Below are 23,163 nucleotides of genomic sequence, written 5' to 3' on the forward strand. Positions count from 1 at the left end.
TGGTTTAAGTAGCAAGTTCAAAGAAAACCAAACTCATAAATGAGATTAACACCACACCAAAACAGAAAGTGTGACATGCCCATTCTTAATGAGTCACAAAATCATTACCTATACACCATCATCATCAGACAGCCAAGATAAACCAGTGGTCAGTATGGCAGACTAAGCTTGAAGAAATCAGTGTTCAAATCAGTCAGAAAGCTCACTGGATAACTTTATGCCAGTCACCCCTGCCAGGCTGTTGTAAGCACAAAATCTGAGAGGGACTATAAATGTCAAGCTGAGCTCACTGGAAAATGGGATAAAAGTGGATAGACAGATAAATCATTCCTTATAGGGGAAGCTTTAGAGAGGGGGGGGGGTTGTCTGTTTTAAAAAAGCTGGTCCTGTTCCTGCATCTTTTACAGCAGTGCAACATAACAGAAAATGGACATGAGGTTCTTTCCCTGGTCTGGAGACCATCTGCTGGAAAACCATGACTGGCTTAGTTTCTGCAAGACTGGCTGCTACTCAGCACATGGAAGCATCCACCTTCCCCACTAATCTTGCCTACAAAACTAAAACTAACCATACAGCTGGCCATCACAGGATCACCTTCACTGTATCACGGGAACTAAAGCTCACTGCTCACCTCCCCTTCCCATCAAACAGAAGTGCAAGTTCAAAGCCCAGCAAACAGAAGCCATTTTAGAAAGTTTTGCCCAGTGACAAATCTTCTTCAAACCCAAAGGTATACCATATCGCCCACGCGAAGTGTGAAACAAAATTCTGCTTTGTGATATCTGCGGCTTCAAAGATGACCACTTGTTCTCTACTAACTTGGTGGGGCGCACTGCCACAGAAAGCTGCTGCCCTCACTGTCGGCTGCGATCAATGTGCATTTGGCAGCCTCTGACATCATCAGCAATTTGGGAGGAACTAAAAGATAAACCAGCTGTAAGCACCTCTCTCCCAATCAACCTAGAGTCAGGACCACTGCTGGTTTCTGGCATGGCTCCTGTGACTTTAACAAGTATGTAGCGAGCAGAAACTCAACAGATGCGGAGCTGCAGGCATGTCCTGGGAATGGAGGGATCGAGACATCTGTTGAATGTCTGCCTGAATCCAATGTCGAAGGTTCAGGATCGTTGCTCAAGAAAGGAAGCAACGCTGGACACAACCCATGCAACGGACAGAGGACACCCTGCGTCATGCGCAGATGGCACTACACATCCAACAGCCACAGCAGGGCAGATAACAGATGCTTTGCACAGCAGACGGTTCTGGGAAGATTTAGACAGGAGAGCCAAGCCATAAGGAAAGGCAAACACCTCAATTTGGCTTCCTTTCAGGGTCAGACAAGGCACTCCCTTTATGTGGAGATTTTTTTTTTCTCACTACCTCCTTGAACTATAATGTTACAGAAAAATTCCCCTACTGTGCTTTGGACTGTTTTTTAATCACAACTCCTCCCACTTCTGTTCTCTGTTCTCTCCAGGTTCTGTATCCTGCTTACATAATACTGATAAATGGAGCACAACAGGTGCTGGGGGGGGGGGGAGAGGAGAAGCCAGGAGAATCTGCCCAGTAGCAGGGGAACAAAGCTCCCATTGATATAGACAGAACACTGTATACAGATGACTCCAAGTCCTTCAGTGCTGAAAGTGCTTCTAATCAGACATGATACAAACCAGAGTTTATTTGTGACTAGCATAAACCCGAGTTATTGCTAGACTCTTGCACTCCTTTTCTTCTCCATCTGAACAGAGACCATGATTGAAGACTTCCTGGTTTTGGAAGCTCTATGGTCAATTTGTTGTCAAGTTCAAATGCAAGTTTGTGAATGAATTAGAACGTATTTCTTTCCCAGTAACAGAGATTCTAAATCAGGAGATAGACTGAAGACTTCTGAAAACCAGGAAGTCTATATTCGTGCTCTCAGTTCAAGGTGGGAAGAAAGAATGTAATGAGCTCATACTAAACATGTGAAGTTGCTAAATACTGAATCAGACCACTGGTCCATCAAGGTCAGTGTTGCATACTCAGATTAGCAGCAGTTCTTGGAGTTGCAGGCTGAGGTCTTTCACATCACCTATTACCCAAACTTTTTAAACTGGAGATGCTAGAGAGCGAATCTGGGACCTTCTGCATGGCAGCTAGATGCTCTGCCACCAAGCCACAGCCCCTTCCATTATTCACAATTATAAGAGTTCTGTCTGAGACTCTCAGGAAACAAGTTTTTCCAATATTGAACATAAATGCACAGCAATGGAAGGCAAATCAAGGAATTCTGCCCACTGTTCCAAATATATATATATAGGACAGCGGTGGCCAAACTTGCTTAATGTAAAATAAATTTCAGATGTTTGAGAGTCACAAAACAGGGAGGGAGGAAATGAGGAAGGAAGGGGGGGAGGTAGAGAGAAAGCAACTTTAACTTTAAATGCATTCTCCAAGCTGCCAGCCAATAGGGCAGTGGGGGCTTCAAGAGCCACACAATATGTGTGAAAGAGCCAGTTTGGCCACCCCTGAGCTAGGACAACCAAGGTTCAAAGTCCCACTGTGCTATAAAATTAATCAACTAACCTCAGGCCTACTCTCTCTCAGCATCATCTACCTCAAAGGGTTGTTGTGAGGATTAAACAGGGAAGATTGGAACCTGAGCTCCGCAAAGGAATAGCCATGATGGAATTATGTTTGTCAGCAAACTTGTCTCATGCATGACACTTTGGGTCACAATAAATCTAGAAGATGCTACGCATGCTTTGCACAACAGCCTACGGCTAGCACTTTGGCATTTCCAAAAATCAATTCATTGGCAGGGAACCACTCCAGAAACTAGCATGAATAAGGCTGCACCAAAGAACACCTTTTCTCAAACTGCCTTCTCACATATTTTATTACAGAGAGTCTGACTCAAAGATTTACTAAGCAAACCCATTCCAGTAAGCATACACAGAACTGCAGGCATTACTACTGAACAATCAAAATCTTGAGGTTTTAAAAAAGCAACTATGAAAGTGGCAGGGGGAATATAGATTAAACAACCTAAATCATCAGAAAACCAATGGGGGAGGCTGCAGATTTATACAGTTAGGCCCTGAAGATTTCACCCTCCCCTCCTTTTTTGGCTTGTCCCCCCAATGGTCTAGTCCATTCTGCCTATTATGTTTTGAACCTTTTTCCAACATCCATCCTATACACCAATCGAATCACCGAGGAGGTAGGCCTTTAGAACTCCAAGCTGTCCAATGAGAAGCAGCGGAAAAAAAACCAGACGGGTAGGATTTCAGGAACGCCAATACAGGCCAGAGTGCTCAACCAATCAGCGCTTACCTCAACACCCGCTCTAAGGGCACACAGCCAAGTATGAAGTCGTTGGGATCAGAGCAATGAGGGAGGGGGGAAAAAACCGCGCCAGTAGGAAATGATAGGGAGAGCAGCCAATGAAAATCCAGCCACAGAGCCAATGAGAACCGAAGGGAGGTGGGCTCCAACGCTAACTGAAAGGGTGGAGGGAAACAAATAACCGTTGAGGGTGGGGGTGCGCGTGACTGACAGCGAAGTTGACCAACGGAGTTGCAGCAGGAGGCAGCGGTAGCCATTGGCGTTGCGAGATGAAACGAGGGCTTGAAGGCCTACGTTTTTAACTGGTTTTCGAGCCTGATGGTCTAATGTGGGCAAAGGAGAAGAGAAGGGAAGGGGGTTTCTTTCGGCCCGCGCTCTCTCACCTTCCTGCGCGACATCCTCGTTGGAGGAGGCGGCGGAGGCAGCGAAGGTTGCTGCGCCCCGGCCGCCGCGTTGGCTCCAGCTGTATCCGTGGTGACTGGCGTGTCTCCGGTTCTCCAGCGCCAGGCTGCGCCGTTTTGTTTTCCCTTCTATTCCAGCTGCGACCTTTCAGCCGACTCCCTCCACTCTTCCGCCGGGACCCACGACGGGGATACACACCCCCGTCCTGTCTGTCACGTGACGCAGACCAACCTCACTTCGCGACAGCGGCGCTCCGCCATCTTAGAGTCGGGAGCGGCGACTTTGGGAACGCGGCGCTGGGGAAGAGCGGCGGCCATCTTGAGAGTGGGCAGTTTTCTCATTTGCAGTAGTGGAGGCGGCGGCCATATTTAGTTTGGGCACTTATTTGTTATGTTTAACAGTAGATGGGAGAGCGACCTAGGCTCGAGCTAGAAGTCGCGTTTATCGTTGGGATGTGTCGGCCATTTTTTAGTCGGGCCCCGGAGCGTTTCCCAATGGAAGACTCATCTTGGGGTTGGGCAACACCTTGAGTCGTGTGTTGATTTTGTTTGTATGAGTGTTTGGAATATTGAGTGACCACGAGGCACTGTGTGGCTGGTTAGCTTGAACTAATTAGTTGCAACTACAGCTGCCAATCCCCAGGTGGGGGCAGGGGATCCCGCGGTTTGGAGGTCCTCCCCCTACTTCAGGGTCATCAGAAAGCGGGGTGGGGGGAGGGAAATATCTGCTGGGCATTCCGGTATTCCCCGTGGAGATATAATGGTATATATAAGGGTATAATGGAGAATTGAACTGCGGCTTTCTGGGGTCCCGGGGAGGGACTGCTTTTTCAGGTAGAGGCACCACATTTTCCACATAGTATCCAGTGGCTTTCTTCAAAACACCCTCCAGGTTTCAAAAAGATTGAACCAGTGGGTCCAATTCTATAAGCCCCAAAAGGAGGTGCCCCTATCCTTCAATCTTTCCAATGGAGGGAAGGCATTTAAAAGGTGTGCAGTTCTTTTAAATATGATGGCCAGAACTCCCTTTGGAGTTCAATTATGCTTTTCACGCCCTTGCTCCTGGCTCCACCCCCAAATTCCCCAGATATTTCTTGAATTGGACTTGGCAACCCTTGTTGTAACCGTGTTCAAAGGATTTTATGACAGATTTATGACCATTCATCATAAAATATTTATTTGATTAACTACCTCTTCATGAATGTGTGTAAAGAATACTCCTAAGGGAAAACCATACTTTTTAGAACGAACTCTTCTTACAGTCATTTTAGTGACTTTTGTAGTATGTATACATTTTTGCAGAATTTTAAAAATCTTCCAAGGCACTCCCCCCCCCCCCAGTTGGTCAGGTTTTTGACCTCTGGATTTCAGTAGGTTTTGGCCAGTCAAAATCTGCATAGGATTGTCCTTCAAAGCATCGATCCTAAATGGATCTTTTCAGGAGAAGTCCCATCTTGTCCAGTGTGGTTTAATCCCAAAAAGGTGTTAAGATTGCAGACTAAGTATTGCAGATGGACTAATACTGGATTCCCCTCCCCCTCCAAAACCCCCCCAATAACAACTGTAATATGTATTCAGGTAAATCCCATTGAACAAACTCGGTATTCAACCCAGTTTTAGGTTTAGCATTAAGTTCCACAGGACTTACTCCCAAATAATAATTATAGCTCTGCTGCCCAGAATCAGCATGCATGTTTGCACTGAACTGAGTCTTCGCTGTGTTCAGTGGGGTCTACTCTAAAGTAGGGCTGTCAAACTCCAGGTGGCACCTGGAGATATCCTGCTATTACAGTTGATCTCTAGACAACCAATATCAGTCCCCCTGAAGAAAACAGCTGCTTTGGAGGGTGAACTCTATGTCGTACCCTGCTGAAGTCCCTTCCTGAGCTCCGTACACCAGATCTCCAGGTATTTCCCAACCCAGAGATGGCAACCCAACTCTCGGGAAAACGTGCATGCATTCCATTTTTTTTTTTTTTTTACTAAATGCTTTTGAAATGAGGCTGAAGAGCAACAGGTCTTTTATTTGCAATTCCTAGTACCTTATTTAATTCACAGGTATTGGCAGGATAGATAATCGTTTTTGAAAAATGGGTTTATGAATTGGGATTTCTTTAGTTTCAGCTATACAACGTTACTTTTAAAAAGAGCCTGCTTGTCAATTAAATCTGAATTTAATGCAAACAGCATATCATCTCTAAAGTGAATTTATGATCCTACAATGAACTGACAAGACCCCACAGGTGTCACCCACTGATCCACCTGGGTAACTCCCGATCTGCCCAGTAACTGCTACCAGCTCTTGCTTCTGGTTGAGAGCATTTACTCTTTGTAGTGTGGTGCAGGCCAGCTATGACAAAGAGACAGGCTAAAGCGGAATTGAATATTGGAACAAAGCACTTTCTGTGCTGATTCCAGTTGGTTGCAGTCTTCAAAAGCCTGTCATGGCTGCCAGTTGTCCAAGAGACCCCTATCTGAGGTCAAGAGCATTGCTGCTTATAAAGAGCAATGGATTGTGTATTATGTTCTAAAAAGTAATAAGTATTTAAGATACTCAGTCTATGCTCTGAGGTGGTATTAAAAACTACTAAGTTTTAAATCAGTATATTTATGTGGTTATAGCAACCAACTACTATGTAGGAAATACTTAATAATGGAAACTTCAGGTTTTAAGTCCACATCACTTTTTTCTTGGTGATTTACATTGCCTTGATTTCAGTCTACCCTGTGTGCGTATGAATACTGAACATTGAAGTAGGGTTCAAAGCTTCAGCAGGCCCTGGACTATCTTCATATGTTAATTCCATGTGAAAACTTACCTTTTGAGATTTTATAGGGTTATCCAGCCTGCAAGCAGAGTGACCCTGGAAATCCTGTAACACCTTGAAGAACAACAAAAAATGTGGCAGGATTATGAGCTTTTTTGAGTCTCTGTTCACTTCTTCAGCTATGCATCTTGATCTATCTCCTGGGGAGTTTTATGTAGCTTACAAAGTAGATTTGACTCCCTGTGCACAGACAGTAAACTTTTGGTCATCTGTGTTATTCTAGAACCCTAGCAGCGTAACCCTAGCTGTGTTTCAGTCCCCAAACTTCAAATAAAGGATCTGAAAAGAACCAAATTATAATTTGCCATGGAGATGGAAAGCTAAAACCAGTCTGAAGTTGTTTATTGGACTATTACTGAACTATTATGTGTATTATACCTTAAACTTCTTTTTAAATACTGTAACAGGCTTGTGTGGCAGTCAGTGAGGTTTCATGAAAGCCTGATATGTTCAGCTTTCATAACCTGGATGCCTTCTGGCAATAGTTTCAGATCCAGACCATCAGTGGCTTAGCCCTGTCTTGGAGCTTCTTGTGCAGAACATTCTCGGTGGGCTGCGGTTTCTTGGCAACTAAGGCCCAAGTAGGCAACGCAGTTTGTTAGAAGTTGTTTGCTGCAGTACTGGTTCAAAATCCCCAAACATGCCATTGTCATTGGAGTTGGTCCTAACAAAAATATTATGTGGACTGTGGTTTGTTTTTTAGATGGTTAGGAATTCAAACAAGTATTCTTAGAGCTTACATCGAAGCTAAATATAAAATTCAATCAAAACAAACATAAACTAGAGCTTCTAATGTGTCTTAAGCTCACCCAAAGCAAATGTTGCAGTTCTACAAGTATAGCCTGACTGGGTAAGACGCCAAGTCTGTCTAATATATATTTTATTCTGTCCATTTAAGGAGCTCAGCGTGGCCTTGCACCAGGGCAAAAGAACCAGTGTTAATCCTTACATTTGTTCGGGCAGAAGAACCATCTGCCTCTATTGGTGTAAGAATTCAGCTGCTCTATGAACTTGCATTGAGCAAGAGGGTGGACCCAAAGTGTGGGGTAGGAAGGCCATAGGAGGGAAGGTGTCGGCATCCTAGCCAGGAGCAGGAGGACCCTTTCCTGCAGCTGTTCAAAGCTATACTTCTGGCACTTGATGACAACTTGGAACGCAAAGGGAAAGGCACTGCCTCTTTCCAAACAAGGCTAAGGGATGCAAAGGCCACCAAATACACAGCACCTATATCCTCTGGGTGCTTTCTATTAAAACACTGCAAAGATCCCCCGAAAGCCTCCAATAGAACAACTCCCTTCAGTCTCACCCATCGGTGGTGACACCCCAACACAGATAAAAGTCCAATAAACAACCCACCCTTCCAGTGAAACCAGCATGGCTCAGGAGGGCATTTGTGTCGAAGAAGCAAAGCTGTGGTGTAACTGATCAGCTCAGGAGATGACTGTTATTAGGGATAAAGTTTTTCCTGCACTGATGTTTTTGTTGCCTTAAATAGATCTGTTTGCATGCATCGTTCTTGCATATGTTTCCTCTGTTCTATAATCCCAGCCCAACTGTGTTACTTTATCTTAGTTGGAGTCTTTGCTGTTAGATTCAAAAGTTGTTATCGTATCTTGTAATCCGTTTACCGATGACTGATGCTGTATTCTGTAATCCACTTACTGATTGACTGAAAGTGTTTTTTTTTTTTTTAAATCATACTTGTAATCTGCCTTGAGTCCCAGTGAGTATCGCAGGGTAAGAATGAAAATAATAATTAACCCATACAGCCCCTTCAGGAGCCTCCGATACACAAGAGTGCCCAGTGGCAAACAGACCTCATTGGTGAAGCCTTAACAGAAGACTAGAGTAAAGTAAGAAGTATGGGTATCTTGGTGGGTGGGGGATCAGTTTCACAAAGGATCCACCCGCCCCTGGTTTTCTAGAGATTTTCAAGTGGAATCTGGACAGCCATCTGTGAGGGATTTGGATTTCCTGCACTGCTCAGGGGCTTAGGCTCAGCCAGCCTCTTAGGTTTCTTACAGTACAGTCCTAAAGAGATTTACTCCAGTCTAAGCCCATTAAAATGAATAGGCTTAGACTGGTGTAACTCTCTTTAGGATTGCACTGTTAGAGTGCAGCTCTTGAGAGTTATTTCCACTGAAGCACATTAACTCCTGCGGACTTAGAAGGTGTACCCCTGTTTAGGACTGGACTGCTAAAATCATAGCTGGTGGTCCGTTGCAGCAGCATCAAATGGTCAGGAAATGTTTTGCCAGTTTGTCTGCATCATCCTGGCATGTGGTGGGGAAAGAATAGATTCCACCCCTCATTAAAACCAAAAGCCTTGTAGTCCCGTCAAAGACTAACACATATTTTTAAGGTGGTTGTGAAACTCTATTGCTGCAGGAGGCTGCCACAGCTGTTCCTCTGCAACTCGTCACCCACTGAGCGTGCAGATGATCCTCAGCCTTCAGTTCTTTGCATGCTTGTTTGGGTATAAGTTCCATGGAAAGGAATGGCTCGTCTCCAAGTAAATGCAACTGGGCCTGATCGCTCTTACAAACAAATGGCAAAATCCATCCAGACCTGGGCTGCCAGTCCCTTCGCAAGTCTTCGACCTAGCTGCTGTTTGACTCTTGACAAACTCCTGCGGACTTAGATATGTCTTGAAGGGAGAGCTGTGTTGAGGTTATCACCTTTCCAGATAGGCTGGAGTGCAGCCAAGGCAGAGACACCTGCTGCTTACCCTTCTCTTTATCTGCTAGAGGCATAGCTTCAGAGAGTTTACTGCACTGAGAGATACGCCCCACGCCCGTTCCTTTGCAGAGTCAGCACTCTGGTGGAAACCAGCCCACGTCTCAGCCCACCACCTTGCCCTTGAATCGTCTTCGGTCTCCTGTCAGAAGCTTGCTTTAGTTAGAATCATAAAGTTGGAAGGGACCTCTAGGGTCATCTAGTCCAACCCCCTGCACAATGCAGGAGACTCACAAACACTTCTGCCTAAATTCACAGGATCTTTATTGCTGTCAGATGGCCATCTAGCCTCTGTTTAAAAACCTCCAAGGAAGGAGAATCCACCACCTCCCGAGGAAGCCTGTTCCACTGAGCAATCGCTCTAACAGTCAGCATGTTCTTCCTAATGTTGAGCTGGAAACTCTTGATTTAATTTCAACCCATTGATTCTGGTCCTACCTTCCGGGGCCACAGAAAACAATTCCACACCATCCTCTATATGACAGCCCTTTAAATACTTGAAGATGGTGATCATATCACCTTTCAGCCACCTCCTCTCCAGGCTAAACATCCCCATCTCCTTCAACATTTCCTCATAGGACTTGGTCTCCAGACCCCTCACCATCTTTGTCGCCCTCCTCTGGACCCGTTCCAGCTTGTCTATATCCTTAAAATGTGGTGCCCAAAACAACGCAATACTCCAGGTGAGGTCTCACCAGAGCAGAGTAAAGCGATACCATCACTTCACGTGATCTGGACACTACTGTTGATATAGCCCAAAATTGCATTTGCCTTTTTAGCCACCTCATCATACTGTTGACTCATGTTCAGTTTATGATCCACTAAGACCCCTAGATCCTTTTCGTACATACTACTGCAAAGACAAGTCTCCCCCATCCTATAACCATGCATTGGATTTTTCCTATCTAAATCAGAACTTTACATTTATCCCTGTTAAAATTCATTTTATTGATTTTAGCCCAGTTTTCCAGCCTGTCAGGGTCACCTGTATCTGGTTTCTGTCATCTTCTGTGTTTGCAACCCATCCCAATTTAGTATCATCTACAAATTTAATAAGCATTTCCTCTATTCCTTCATCCAAATAATTGATAAAGGTGTTGAACAAAACAGGTCAGATCCTTGAGGCAGTCCACTTGTCACTCCTCTCCAAGAGGATGAGGAGCCATTCACAAGCACTCTTTGGGTGTGATCTATCAACCAGTTACAGATCCACCTAACGGTAACAGGATCCAAACCACATTTTACCAACTTGTCAACAAGGATAGTATGTGGAACTTTATCAAAAGCCTTACTGAAATCAAGATAAACGATGTCTGCAGCATTCCCCTGATCCAGCAAGGTAGTCACTTTCTCAAAAAAAGAGATCATGTTAGTTTGACATGGCTTGTTTTTGAGAAAACCATGCTGACATCCATTCTTTCTAAATGTTCCAGGACTGACTGACGATTTGTTCTAAAACTTTTCCAGGTATAGATGTCAAGCTGATGGGTCGGTAGTTACCTGGATCATCTTTTTCCCCCTTCTTAACGATGGGAACATTCGCCCGCCTTCAATCTTCCGGCACCTCTCCTGTTCTCCAAGAATTCTCAAAAATAATAACCAGAGGCTCAGAAATTACATCCGCAAGCTGTTTGTTTTGAGTTGATGCCCTCACCCCACCAACATATGATTCAGTTAAAGAGCCAGTTTGGTGTAGTGGTTAAGTGTGTGGACTCTTTATCTGGGAGAACCGGGTTTGATTCCCCACTCCTCCACTTGCACCTGCTGGCATGGCCTTGGGTCAGCCATAGCTCTGGCAGAGGTTGTCCTTGAAAGGACAGTTGCTGTGAGAGCCCTCTCAGCCCCACCCATCTCACAGGGTGACTGTTGTGGGGGGAGAAGATACAGGAGATTGTGAGCTGCTCTGATTCAGAGAGAAGGGCGGGGTAAAAATCTGCAATTCTTCTTAAAGCCAAACTTTTTAAGCAGGAGAGGTTGCTTCTTATGTATAAGGATGCAAATACAGAGTTCAGACTTGCAAGTAATTGCAGAGGGGATAGCTGTGTGAATCAATGGCAGCAAAAAAAAATAATAATAACCAAAGGCCAACAAGATTTTATTCCACATGTGATGCAATCTAGTGGGTCCATGCTAGGCAACTGAATGGGGGGGGGGGCTACCCTCCACCTAGTAGTCAATTTGCTGATATTAGAAGCACTCTGCTGCTGCTCCTCACAACCTGATACTATGCTTCAAGATGGCTGCTAAGGCACTCTGGTTTGTTCTTGTGCAAGCTAGTCGGTAACATGTCCTCCAGCCTTTACGGTCCCCTTCCTGTCCTTTGCTTGCTCTGATGCTGGGCTGCCATTCTGCTCTTGTTCTCTGTGCACTTGACAAGTGAGGGGCATTTGGTGCCCTGGCTCATTGTCAGATTTCTGTGTGTTGCAGTTAGTTCGGAGTTTAACCCAGCCTTGCACAAGTACACAGAAGCACGCTTGTCTGGCATTTGGCACAGGAAGCTAATGTGACCCTCATATCCTCTCCTGCGTTATAGGCTGCTGTGTGGATGTAGTTGCCTGAGACTGCAGTCTGATACACGCTTACTTGACTCTGGTCAACTTTGGAGGCCCTGCTTCAGGTGCCTCTGCCATCTGAGGCTAAACAGGTGGAAACCCAAGAAAGGGCCTTCTTAGTTGTGGCTCTGAAGCATTGGAATCTTTCCCCAGCGAGCTGTATTTATGGCTATCATTGCCTTTTGGCAGTTGGTGACTTTTTTTTTTTTTGCTTTGTTTGGCATTCACTCACTATATCTTCTTAGCCCTCCTCCTGTTTGTGTGTCTTTACGTTTTATTTCTTTAAAAAATATTTTATATATAATTGCATTTTAACCTCTGTTTGAATGTTTGCTGCCTCCAGGACCCTGAGTTGGATGGTAAAGCAGCATAGAAATGTTTTAAATAAATACGTACCATTAATGTCAGCAGAATTAACTCATTGTTTCATTTACACCCCCACCCTTCTTTCTGGCAGGCGTCCAAAGCAGCTTACATTGTTCTTCCCTCCTCCATTATATCCTCTAACAATTTTGTGAGATTGGTTAGGCTGAGGCTGTGTGACTGGCTCAGTGATCTTCACGTTATAGAGTGGGGATTCAAAGCCAGGTCTCCCAGATTCCAGTCTTAACTATTATACCATACATACTTTGTGTGATAAGACATGTTCTTTACATCTACAGAAATTCCCAGAGGAGCCCAGTAATTGAAATAACTGGTAGGCCACAGCATTGGCCTGGTACACACATGCAGCAGAATGAAGCACCCAATGGGCTGTGTTGTTCTAACTATAAGTTGAAGGGATGCAATCCTTAATGCGTCCTTACACTTTTAAGAAGAAACTTACACTAAAGAAGAAAAATTAGAAAATGAAGTTCTAGTGCAGCCCACTGTACTGGTTTTCTAGTTCGCAGGGATTACAGTTGACAGAGGAGAGCGTTCAAAAATGTGACACCCCCTTCCTTTGCATTTTGAATTCATATAGCCTGGTCTGCTAATTCAAGAAGCTGATGCTGAAATAAGTATTGAAGATAGTTTCAGGTGTGTGGAATTCTGACCTAGTCTGTTCACTCACATGAAAAACTGTTAATGCAATCTCCCTCCTTTTAGTCAGACAATCTTTCCTGAGCCATTCCATAGCCTTTCAAAGACAGTTTATTGAATTTTCAACCAAAGTACATACAGTACATATGATATCACAACCATAGTGTGTATATAGGCCATTCCATAGCCTGACAGCACCTTGTCCCGTTTGCACGTTTTATTTTTCTGTTCACCATGAAGTTTTGGATTTCCCAGCTACGTTTGCAAGCAGGATTCCGATTGAATGAGACCTGCCTTAATTGCTTTCCTTAGGCCAGGGGTGGCCAAACTTGCCTAATGTGAGAGCCACACAGAATAAATGTCAGGCGTTTGAGAGCCACAAGACATGAACATTAGATGTTGAAAGGAAGGAAGGCAGATAGATGGGGAGGGGAAGGTAGAAAGAAAGCAACTTTAAATGCATTCTCAAAGCCATCGACCGGCTTGCTTGGAGAAGTGATTTAAAAAAACAAATACCTTCTTCAGGTTGGCGGGAGGGGTTTTTTTTAAAAGTCACACAATATGTGTGAAAGAGCCACATGTGGCTCGCGAGCCGCAGTTTGGCCACCCCTGCTTTAGCCCCTGAGTCATTGTGCCAAATCTGCCCCACGGGCGAAACGTCGAAGCGAACACTAACTAGCCACGTTTCTTTCCTGCATGAAATCTTTCTATTTCGCAGCGCAATCCTATGCGGAATCTCAAACCAGAGCGTAACAACAGCAAAAAGCAAAAAAAAAAAAAAAAAAGGCCCCAAAATTTCCCATTGGCCACTCCTCCCTCCCCGCCTACATCCTTTGAACCAGCGAACGTGCCGTTGCGTCGGGCCAGCCTCTGTGGGCGCGCCTCCGCCAAACCACGCCCCTTCACCACTTTTGTCCAATGAGCTGCTCCGGCTCGCTCGCTCAGGCCAAGCCCCCCGGACGGTGTGGGAAAGGCACCCAGCGCTGCGGGAGTCCCGCGAACTAGTCGCGACGGAGCGGCTGTTGCTGAAGGAGGGCTGGTGCTGCTGCTGCTCTAAGGGATGGCGGCGGGGGTTTCCTCGTCTTCCTGTGGCCGAGGCGGGCTGCAGCCGCTCAAAGCCACCGTCCCGTTCCAGCTGCAGCAGCGGCGAGGCGGGGACGGGGGACGGGCAGGTAAAGGGGAGGGAAACGGAGAGGCCCAAGAACAGGGCAGGTGTGGGGGCGGGGGGGGGGTTGAAGAGATTGCAGTGCTGGGGAGAGGAGATTTAAATGTATTGGATTTTTCTTCAGTTGGGGTAGCTGTGTTCAGTGTTCCCTCTAAGTTGTGGAGTCTTGTGAACAAAAACTCTACTTCGTGAGCTACTGGCATTCAAGTTGTGAGCTACTGCATAAATTAGTTTGCTCTCTGGGGTCATTTTTCCTGAGCCAAGACAAAAATGTGTGAGCTGGAGGCTAAAAAACTGTGAACTAGATCACACTAACTCAGTTTAGAGGGAACACTGGCTATGTTAACCTGTCCCACCCTATAAAAGCAGGAGTCCGGCGGTGGCCTCGGGTTTATTTTGACACTTCTTCCCTGCCTTTCTCTTCAGTGGGGATCCCAAGTGACTTACACGCCATTCTCCTGCCCTCCATCTTAGCCTCACAACAACCCTGTGAGGTAGGTTAGGATGAGGGGGCTTGAGTGGCCCAAGGTCATCTCGTGAGTTTCGATAGCAGTGTGGGCACCAATGTCCCCTCTAAGCTGTGGAGTCTTGGGAGCAAAAATTCTGCTTTGTGAGCTACTGGCATTAAAGTTGTGCGCTACTGCATAAATTCGTGTGCTCTGGGGCCATTTTTCCTGAGCTGAGACAAAAAATTGTGGGGCTAAAAAATTGTGAGCTAACTTAGAGGGAACATTGGTGGGCACTGGAATCCAAATCTCCCCAGATCCTAGTCTGACTTTGCTGGCTTTCCTATCATATAAGAGAGTGTAGTTCAGCTAAAGCTGATAAAAAGTGACTCGTGAAGGCTTCTGCCGGACGGAAGCTTGGTAGCCTAGAAGCATAAAGTTGGAAGGGACCTCCTGGGTCATCTAGTCCAACCCCTTGTACAGTGCAGGCTCTTTATCTTCAAGTATCTGGAGGGTGCTGGGCTCTTGTTTTGTTATTCTTCTTTCACTTAATAGAGATAGTGAGGACCTTTCCTAGATAGAATAGAGATAGTGAGGACTTATAGTGGAGTCAGAGCCAGCTCTGGCATTAGGCAGACTAGGTGATTGCCTAGGGCGCTGGCCTTCTAGGGACATCAAATTGGGGACAACCAAGCCAAGAGATTGCAAAACAGCACTCTGTTCTCTGAAGATATGCTTGTGGCTGCAGGGAGGACCCATGGTTCTGAGTCATCTTGTCTCAGGAGCTAATAAGAGTTGAGAAAAGGCATCTAGAATGAGATGGCTTTGATGATGAGCCTTTTAGGAAGGGGTCTACTGGGTAGGAGGCAGTGGGGTGGAGCAGGTTGTGTTGTTGTTTTTTTCCGGCGTCAACAGTGTGAGCAACATGGCGGATTCAGGAAGAGGCATGTGTGGTGTAGAAGTCTCACGCAGGGAGCAGAGATGGGGGGCTCAGCTATAGGGAAAGTGGTGGGGAAGAGAATGCAGTGGATGAACTTGGAGGAGAGGCTGAAGTTTAGGAATTGGATGACTCACTGGACTTTGGAAAGATGGATTGTCAAGGGATCATAGATAAAAAAATTATTTAGTGTCTCTCCCTGAGGCGGGGCTGTGGCTCAATGGTTAGAGCATTTAGGTGGCATGCTGCAAGTCTCAGATTCAGTACCCGGCATCTCCAGTTGTAGCAAGCATAGGCAGAAGGTAATGTGAAAGTCCACTGAGTTAGACCCTGGGGAGCCACTGCCAGTCTGAGTAGGCAGTACAGACCTTGATGGAGCAAAGGTCTGATTCGGTATAAGGCAGTTTCGTGTGTCCCCCTTCCCATGTCATCTAAACTTCTTTGGAGCAGATTAGGCTGAAAGACAAGGCTGTCTGGTCCAAGATCACCGTTTGAATTCAAGTTACCGTTTGAATTCAAGACTTCCTGGTCATAGGCTACACTGCTCTGGTTCTCAGAGGTGGCCTCCTGGACCTCCCTCATGCCGTTTACACCTAACCAAAGTGTAGTAGGTAAGGATATTGTTTGACCTTTCCTACTCCTTGGGTCCCTAGGGTGATGGGGCACCTTGGAATTTGGATTCCCAGTTGTTGCATATGCACACACAATCTTCAACACCCCCATAGGTCAGAATTCTGGAAAGAACATGAACTGTGAGTGGCAAGTCAAACAGTGAGTGTGGGAAAAACCAGGCTGGTGGCGCTGTTGGGGAACAGTGGCTGCTGGTTTCTCCTAGAAATGAGAGAAATTTCTCCTAGAAATTGTGAAATGAGGATCACACATCTGTGGAAGAGAGTCCACATACTATTTTTGTGTATGGAAAAGAGCAATGTGCAGATGTTGCAGAGTTATTTGGAGTAGTGTGCGTGTAAAGAGAGAGAGAGTTTAATGTGAGAAGTGTTAGGGTCTGTTGACACTGGCCATACGGTCTGGTGGGCATACAGTCAGAAAGTCAGCCACATCCCTAAGTCAGGCTCTGATGCGTTCCCATGGGGTTTTCTTCTGGAGGCTGACCTTATCTAGGTCATGTTGATTTAATGCAAGCTGTTCTGCAGCCAAAGTTCCTTCACACACAGTGGTATTGGCCTGCTCAGGTTATTCCAGAGGCATAGCAACAACAACAAAAAGGAGCTAAAAACTAGCTGTGCTGTTGCAAGTGTATTGAGGACTGGCCAAGGGAAATTAGAAATGGGGAAGAATTTGTTGTGGTTGCAGTAGCCCCTGACTTGCACTTCCCTTCCAGTAAATTCTTCTTGGGGGGGGGGGGGGGATGGGGATGGACAATTTATTCAGTGTGGAGCTGAGCCCACCTTCGTAGCTTTGCTAATAGTTGTGCTCAGAGGTTGTTTTGTAGAAAAATTGGTGGCGGAGCTCATTAGCATATGCCGCCACAGCCCCCAGCCAAAAGCAACCCTGGGCAAGTGAGGCCTGCTTGGGCTGGCTAGAGATCCAGCCAGCCCAAGCAGGCCTCGTTCACCTGGGGCTCTCCTTGGCCGCCCTCCCAGTCAAAAGGCCAGCAAGCCACCCGCTGTCCAAAATCACATAAGACGTGGAGAAAGGGTGGCGCAGGCTTCTCCAGGGGTTAATGAGGGCTGCTGGGGGCATGGCAAAGCTGGCTGGCTGCCTGCTCTCCTGATTACAGGATTGTTATGCAGCTGCACCTTCTATTCAGTGGACAAGTTAGGTAGGGAGGAAGAGGGGGAACTATCAGAAAGGTTCAGGAGCTGTGTTCCTGTGAGCTTCTGCTGAATCTGAGGCCTGGTTGTGCTTCCCTTGACTGGATTGTTACTGCTGTGGTGCATCTGCTTTTAAAGTAGAGGGAGGCAAGTGTCTCTTAAAACATAGGTTGGGTTTTTAGTGCAGGATCGTACAACCTTGCCCTCTTTTGCAAGCACCTTAGGGAAGTGGATTTGGGCTTTCTCCTCCAATCTGGGTTAAATAGCAAGGACTTCAACAATGGGAATAAAGCTAAGAAATCTATTTTTACTCTCTGTTCAGGACTTAACTCTTACGTGAATCTGTGTGCTTTCATACACAGCTTTATTTTATCCCAAATCAGGAGATCCCAAGCTTTTGGGCCTGCAGGTATCGCTGGAATTCTGACACATGGTGGCAGAGCTGACCAAAAATGGCTGCCGCAGGAGGCGGAGCCAATCAAAAACTGTCAGGGAGCGCAGTTATGCATAACTCTGCAAGTAATTCTTCAGCATTTCAGGCAGGCATTCTGCTTAACAGGGCATCTTTTAGAACAAGTATATTGTTTAAAAATACGCTCATGCTTTCACACAGCTTATCTTCCGTCATGCAGTGAAGATCCTCGGTGCTGTGGTGGCAGCTGTTGCCAAATAAATGTTTTTTTGAATCCACACCTCAGATCTCTCATGGTGAATCAGAAGCTCCGCTGGGCAAAATTCCTATCTGGTCCCACCTACTTTGTAAAAGCACATGGCGGGTGCAAGGAAAGGGGGGTTGGCTGGCACCTGGGCACCAGGTTGGGGTTCCTGTCCCAATTAGGTCCCGTGCTAGGTTTGTAAGTTTCATATTGTACTTTAAGTTGACTGTAAATAGTATGTTGTCTTCATTTCTGCACATACTGGCCCAGGAATTTCTTGCAGAGTTTATCGTCAAACAGGCTACGGGATTGCAGAGAGTTCTGATGGACTCTAGCAGCTGAGGTTTTTGCAAGTTAGCTTTCCATTCATTCTCAAGGCAAGACCTTTGATCCAGCAATGCACATTTGAAAAGCTTACAGTAACTGCCAATAATATTAAGTAAGAAATCTTGGTGAAGGAAGATCTACCTGTAGAAAGGCTACCCTCAAAAAGCAGAACCATTGGTCCTGCATGGGGGGGGACGACATCCTGTTAATTTAAGTATTGTCAGACCATATTGGTTCAGTCTCCCTGATCTGTATTACCTTGGATTGCTGGCCGTCAGAAAAGCGGTCTCAGTCCGCATGCAATTTATGGACAGTTGATGGACAGTGCAGTTGGAAAGAGACATTCCAATCTCAGCCCATTGAAATCAGTGGGCTTGGACCAGAGTAATCTTTGCATAGGATTGCATTGTAAAGCACCTCCAAGAGCCAGCTTGGTGTAGTGGTTAAGAACAGTAGACTCTAATCTGGAGACCCGGGTTTGATTCCCCACTCCCTCACATGAAGCCAGCCTGGTGACCTTGGGTCAGTCTCAGTTCTTTCAGAGCCCTCTCAGCCCCACCTGCCTCATAGGCAGTCTGTTGTGGGGGAGAGGAAGGGAAGATGTTTGTAAGTTGCTCTAAGACTCCGTTGGGTAGTGAAGAGTGGGATATAAAACCGACTCTGTCTTCTCTTAGTTCAACCATCTGCCTCCTGCTCATTTGAGACACATAAAAATCTTGGCTGCCGCTGAGGGATCATGCAAACAACAGAGTGTTGTGTTATGGCTGTGCTTAAAAGAAACTACTCTGGTACCTGGCTAGGCAAGGCCATTTTATAAAATTCCTAATATATTTAGGAAATATATATTATATAAATTTTATATATATATTTTATATATAAATTTTATATAATATATTTTATAAAATTCCTAATATATACCTGGCTTTTATTATGTGTCTGAATTAAGGTGCTTTGTTGCCAATATTTGACTTTCTATTTAAAGTCAAATATTGGCAACAAAGCACCTTAAACCCTAAGCTGGTTTTCAGTATAAATTTTAAAAAAGAAATTGCATCCTTATGTTTCACTTTTGTGCTCAATAGCCTTTTGGTGAGCACCCGGATTATGAATGTTCGGGTTAGACCCAAGTGCACATTAGATCCAGGTATAGAAAAGGGAAAGTTGTACTTGGGGCAGAGTAAATTACTCCAGTGTAACTTGTGGGTGTGTTGTTTTAGACAGCTGACATGCAGTTAGATCAAGTTCTCTGTTGCAGCCAAGAAAGTAATATTCAGTGAAGCCAGGTTGTGGGAGGTGGATTCCAGGACTCTGTTTTTGAGATCATCCCTCACAGATCACTCCCCTTTTCTTAGAGGGAAAGTGTTGCTTGGCTGTCTTAAAAGGGAATATGCAAGTTTGGACTTCCCTTATGTTCAGTTAGAAGAGAAGATGAGGCAAGCTCTGTGTTTTTATAGCAACAGCAAGGCCTGTTGAGGCCAAATGAGACACAACATCGGCAGACTTCATGGGTTTAAGCTGCAGTTGCATAGCTAGGTGGGTCTGATTTAAGGAGCAAAGAGGGTGGGAAGGGAGACACTGCAGAGCTTATATTTTTGCAGTCCCTTTCTCTTAAGTCCTTTTCTGTTTCTAGTACTGATACTCCAGCTGCGGGGGGGAAGCACCTAGAGACAGTGGCCATGGGGAAGTAAGCTGCCTGGTTTGCTTCTTAAGTCATCCTTCTCTACTCCTCCCCCAGCACAATGTTGATTCACTTTTGGCTTATCTGGATTTAAAACACCCAGCTCTTTTGAAGTCTTACTGTGGTGGTCTCTTTTGTTGTTGTTCAGTCGCACAGTCGAGTCCAACTCTTTGCAACCTCATGGACAAAGTCACGCCAGGCCCTCCTGTCTTCCACCATCCTCCGAAGTCTGCTCAAATTCGTGTTTGTTACATCAATAACAGTGTCCAGACATCTCATCTTTTGCCATCCCCTTCTTCTTTTGCATTCTGCCTTTCCTAGCATCAGGATCTTCTCCAGGGAGTGCTCCCTTCTCATAGTTGCAAGTAACTTAACATCACAATTTTCTGTTCCCAGTTTTGCATTTGCAACTGGGGAACTGGGGGAGGGATTTATTTATTTATCTATCAGATTTATATCCCACCCTTCCCCGACAGGCTCGGGGTGGCTAGCAACAGTTAAAAACAGTTAAAAAACAACATAGAATATTTTAAAAAATAAAATACATAATAAAACATTTCCATGCATATTAACAACGATAAATCCATTTGTTAAAAGTCCGAGATGGCAAGTTTCTAAATTCCATTATGTTAGTTCAGTGAGATTGTCAGTGCTGTAAGGTAATAGCCACCTCCTCCTTAACCGTAGAAGGCGAGTTTGAATAATTCAGTCTTTCAGGCCCTGTGGAACTGTGGCAGGTCCTGCAGGGCCCTGATGTTTTCGAGGAGGACATTCCACAAAGTGGGGGCTATTACTGAGAACGCTCTGGCTCTGGTGGTGGACAATCGAGCTTCTTTTGGTCCAGGGATCTTAAGGAGATTTTGAGACCCTGAATGTAGTGCTCTCTGGGATGCGTATGGGGAAAGGTGGTCCCAAAGGTAGACAGGTCCCAGGCCATATAGGGCTTTAAAGGTTAAGACCAGCACCTTGAAATGTATCCGGTTAGGGTTGCCAGGTCCAATTAAAGAAATATTTGGGGACTTTGGGGGTGCAGCCAGGAGACATTGAGGGTGGAGCCAGGAGCAAGGTTGTGACAAGCATGCTTGAACTCCAAAGGGAGTTCTGGCCATCACATTTAAACCACACACCTTTTAAATGCTTTCCCTCCATTGGAAATAATGAAGGATTGGGTCACCTTATTTTGGGGCACATAGAATTGGACCCCTGGTCCAATCTTTTTGAAACTTGGAGGGTGTTTTGAAGAGAGGCATCAGATGCTATGCTGAAAATTTGGTGCCTCTATTTCAAACAATACCCCCCCCCCCGCCCCAGATACCTGCAGATTAATTCTCCACTATATCCTATGGGAATCCATCTCTATAGGGAATAATGGAGTGCCCAGCAGATATTTCCCTTCCTTCCCCCCACTTTCTGATGGCCCTGAAGCGGGGGGAGGGCCTCCAAACCAGGGGATCCCCTGCCCCCAATTGGGGAGAACCTGGAAATCTTACAGACAGGAGAACCTGGAAATCTTACAGACAGGAGAACCTGGAAATCTTACAGACATGGTCTCCTGTGAATGTATTGTAAAGATTGGGTTCCAGTAATAAGCCTCCAAACTGAAGAAAGACGGATGAAACGTCTTGATATCTAGAACAGACGTCTTTGGAAGGGCTTCTTTTAGTTCCATGAACTAATTACTGGACTATTGTCACTCCTTTGTGATTGAAAAGACTGCTTTTGAACTGTCTTCTGTTTGTTTCTTTGCTACATGCTTTCTATTTGAAGTTCTATGTGCAAGTTTTGTCAGTACACCACTGACCTCTGCATTACACTGTCTTGTTGTTTAAAATTTATGGTGTCTTTTAGCGGGTTTTATTTACACAGCTGTACGCTAAGATCCTATAGTTTCCCAATTGGGGATTGGCAATCTGGGGGGGGGGGGGTGATTAGAAAACCATCTAAGTTGGGCAGGTATCCTCAAGTGTACCTGTCTAAGACAGATGAGAGGTTCACAAAATTATGCATGGGATAGAGAAGGTAGAGAAAGAAGTACTTTTCCCCTTCTCACAATGCAAGAACTAATGGGCATGCAATGAAATTAATGAGCAGTAGACTTAGAACAGATAAAAGGAAGTCCTTTTTCATCCAAAGAGTAATAAACACATGGAATTCAGAGCTGCAGGAAGTGGTTACGGCCAATGTTCCCTCTAAGCTGTGGAGTCTTGCGAGCAGAAATCCTGCTTTGTGAGCTACTAGCATTAAAGTTATTAGCTACTAGCATTAAAGTCATGAACTACTGCATAAATTAGTATGCTCTGGGACCATTTTTCATGAGCTAAGACAAAATATGTGAGCCAGACTAACACTAACTCAGCTTAGAGGGAACACTAGTGACGACTACAAGCATAGACAGAGAGGATTGGATAGACATATGGAGCAGAGGTCCATCAGTGGCTATTAACCACAAGATATAGATGGAACATTCTGTCCAGGGCAGAGATCCTTTATACTTTTGGTGCTTGCAGGGCAACAGTAGGAGGGCTTCTGGAGTTCTAGCCCCACTGATGGCACCTGGATTTTGTCCACTGTGTGATACAGAGTGTTGGACTGGATGGGCTGTTGGCCTGATCCAATATGGCTTCTCTTATGTTCTTAGTAAGAGTTATCTGTTCCCAGTGCAATCAGATCTCTGTATCGGAGGATAAATTGTGTGTCCTCCGTCACTCTCCAGTTAAACTTCTCAACATATGTTGATATATTATTGGTCTTTCTGAAAGAGGCTTTGGAAGACCTCTTGATGCCCCATTTAGCAGGGGCAATAGCCTTTCATGTCTTGACAGATAACTCCATTTGCTGATGCAACAGAAAGTGCACAAAATGCCTTAGAGGTGTGAGCTTTTATTTAAATTTCAAGCTGAGTGGGTGGAAGTCAGGAAATCAGAAGAGATAGGAAGATGCTGATGACAGAGCACTGTTAGCAGTAAGCAGAGTGGAAATTAGCTTCATATATGTACAGCTTTGCTCAATGTGTTTTATGTGGGTCTCTCTCTCACACACACACACCGCCAAAGAGGCTCTGCACTTGAATGTCCATTTTCTGTCTCTTACAATTCAGTATCAAGACACTTTCTTAGGTGGAGATTAGCAGGCACTATTCAAAGCAGAATCAATGGTGAACATAAGATTAAAAAAGAAACCATTTTGGATCAGTCCAATAGCCCATCCAGTCCAACACTCTGTCACGATAGTGCTCCCCCCCCTTAAAAAAAAGGTGCCATCAGGAGGTCCACTAGTGGGGCCAGGACACTAGAAGCCCTCCCACTGTTGCTC

The 23,163-nt window shown here is 45.3% G+C and overlaps 2 protein-coding genes across 2 annotated transcripts in view; one reads left to right on the plus strand and one right to left on the minus strand.

Moving 5' to 3' along the window:
• The window catches only part of KAT7 (lysine acetyltransferase 7), a 36,584-nt gene extending 32,552 nt beyond the window's left edge, over window positions 1-4,032 (minus strand). The window contains exon 1 of the mRNA XM_060255781.1: window positions 3,711-4,032. Coding sequence (XP_060111764.1) covers window positions 3,711-3,725 — 15 coding nt within the window. The 5' untranslated portion in view covers window positions 3,726-4,032. The remainder of the gene's footprint in view (window positions 1-3,710) is intronic.
• A 9,774-nt stretch (window positions 4,033-13,806) lies between these two features.
• FAM117A (family with sequence similarity 117 member A) overlaps window positions 13,807-23,163 on the plus strand; it is a 52,170-nt gene continuing 42,813 nt past the window's right edge. The window contains exon 1 of the mRNA XM_060256016.1: window positions 13,807-14,039. Within this exon, the coding sequence (XP_060111999.1) occupies window positions 13,928-14,039 (112 nt within the window). The 5' untranslated portion in view covers window positions 13,807-13,927. The remainder of the gene's footprint in view (window positions 14,040-23,163) is intronic.

The sequence above is a fragment of the Heteronotia binoei genome, chromosome 15 (genome assembly GCF_032191835.1).
Source record: "Heteronotia binoei isolate CCM8104 ecotype False Entrance Well chromosome 15, APGP_CSIRO_Hbin_v1, whole genome shotgun sequence".
In the NCBI taxonomy this organism is placed as follows: Eukaryota; Metazoa; Chordata; class Lepidosauria; order Squamata; family Gekkonidae; genus Heteronotia; species Heteronotia binoei.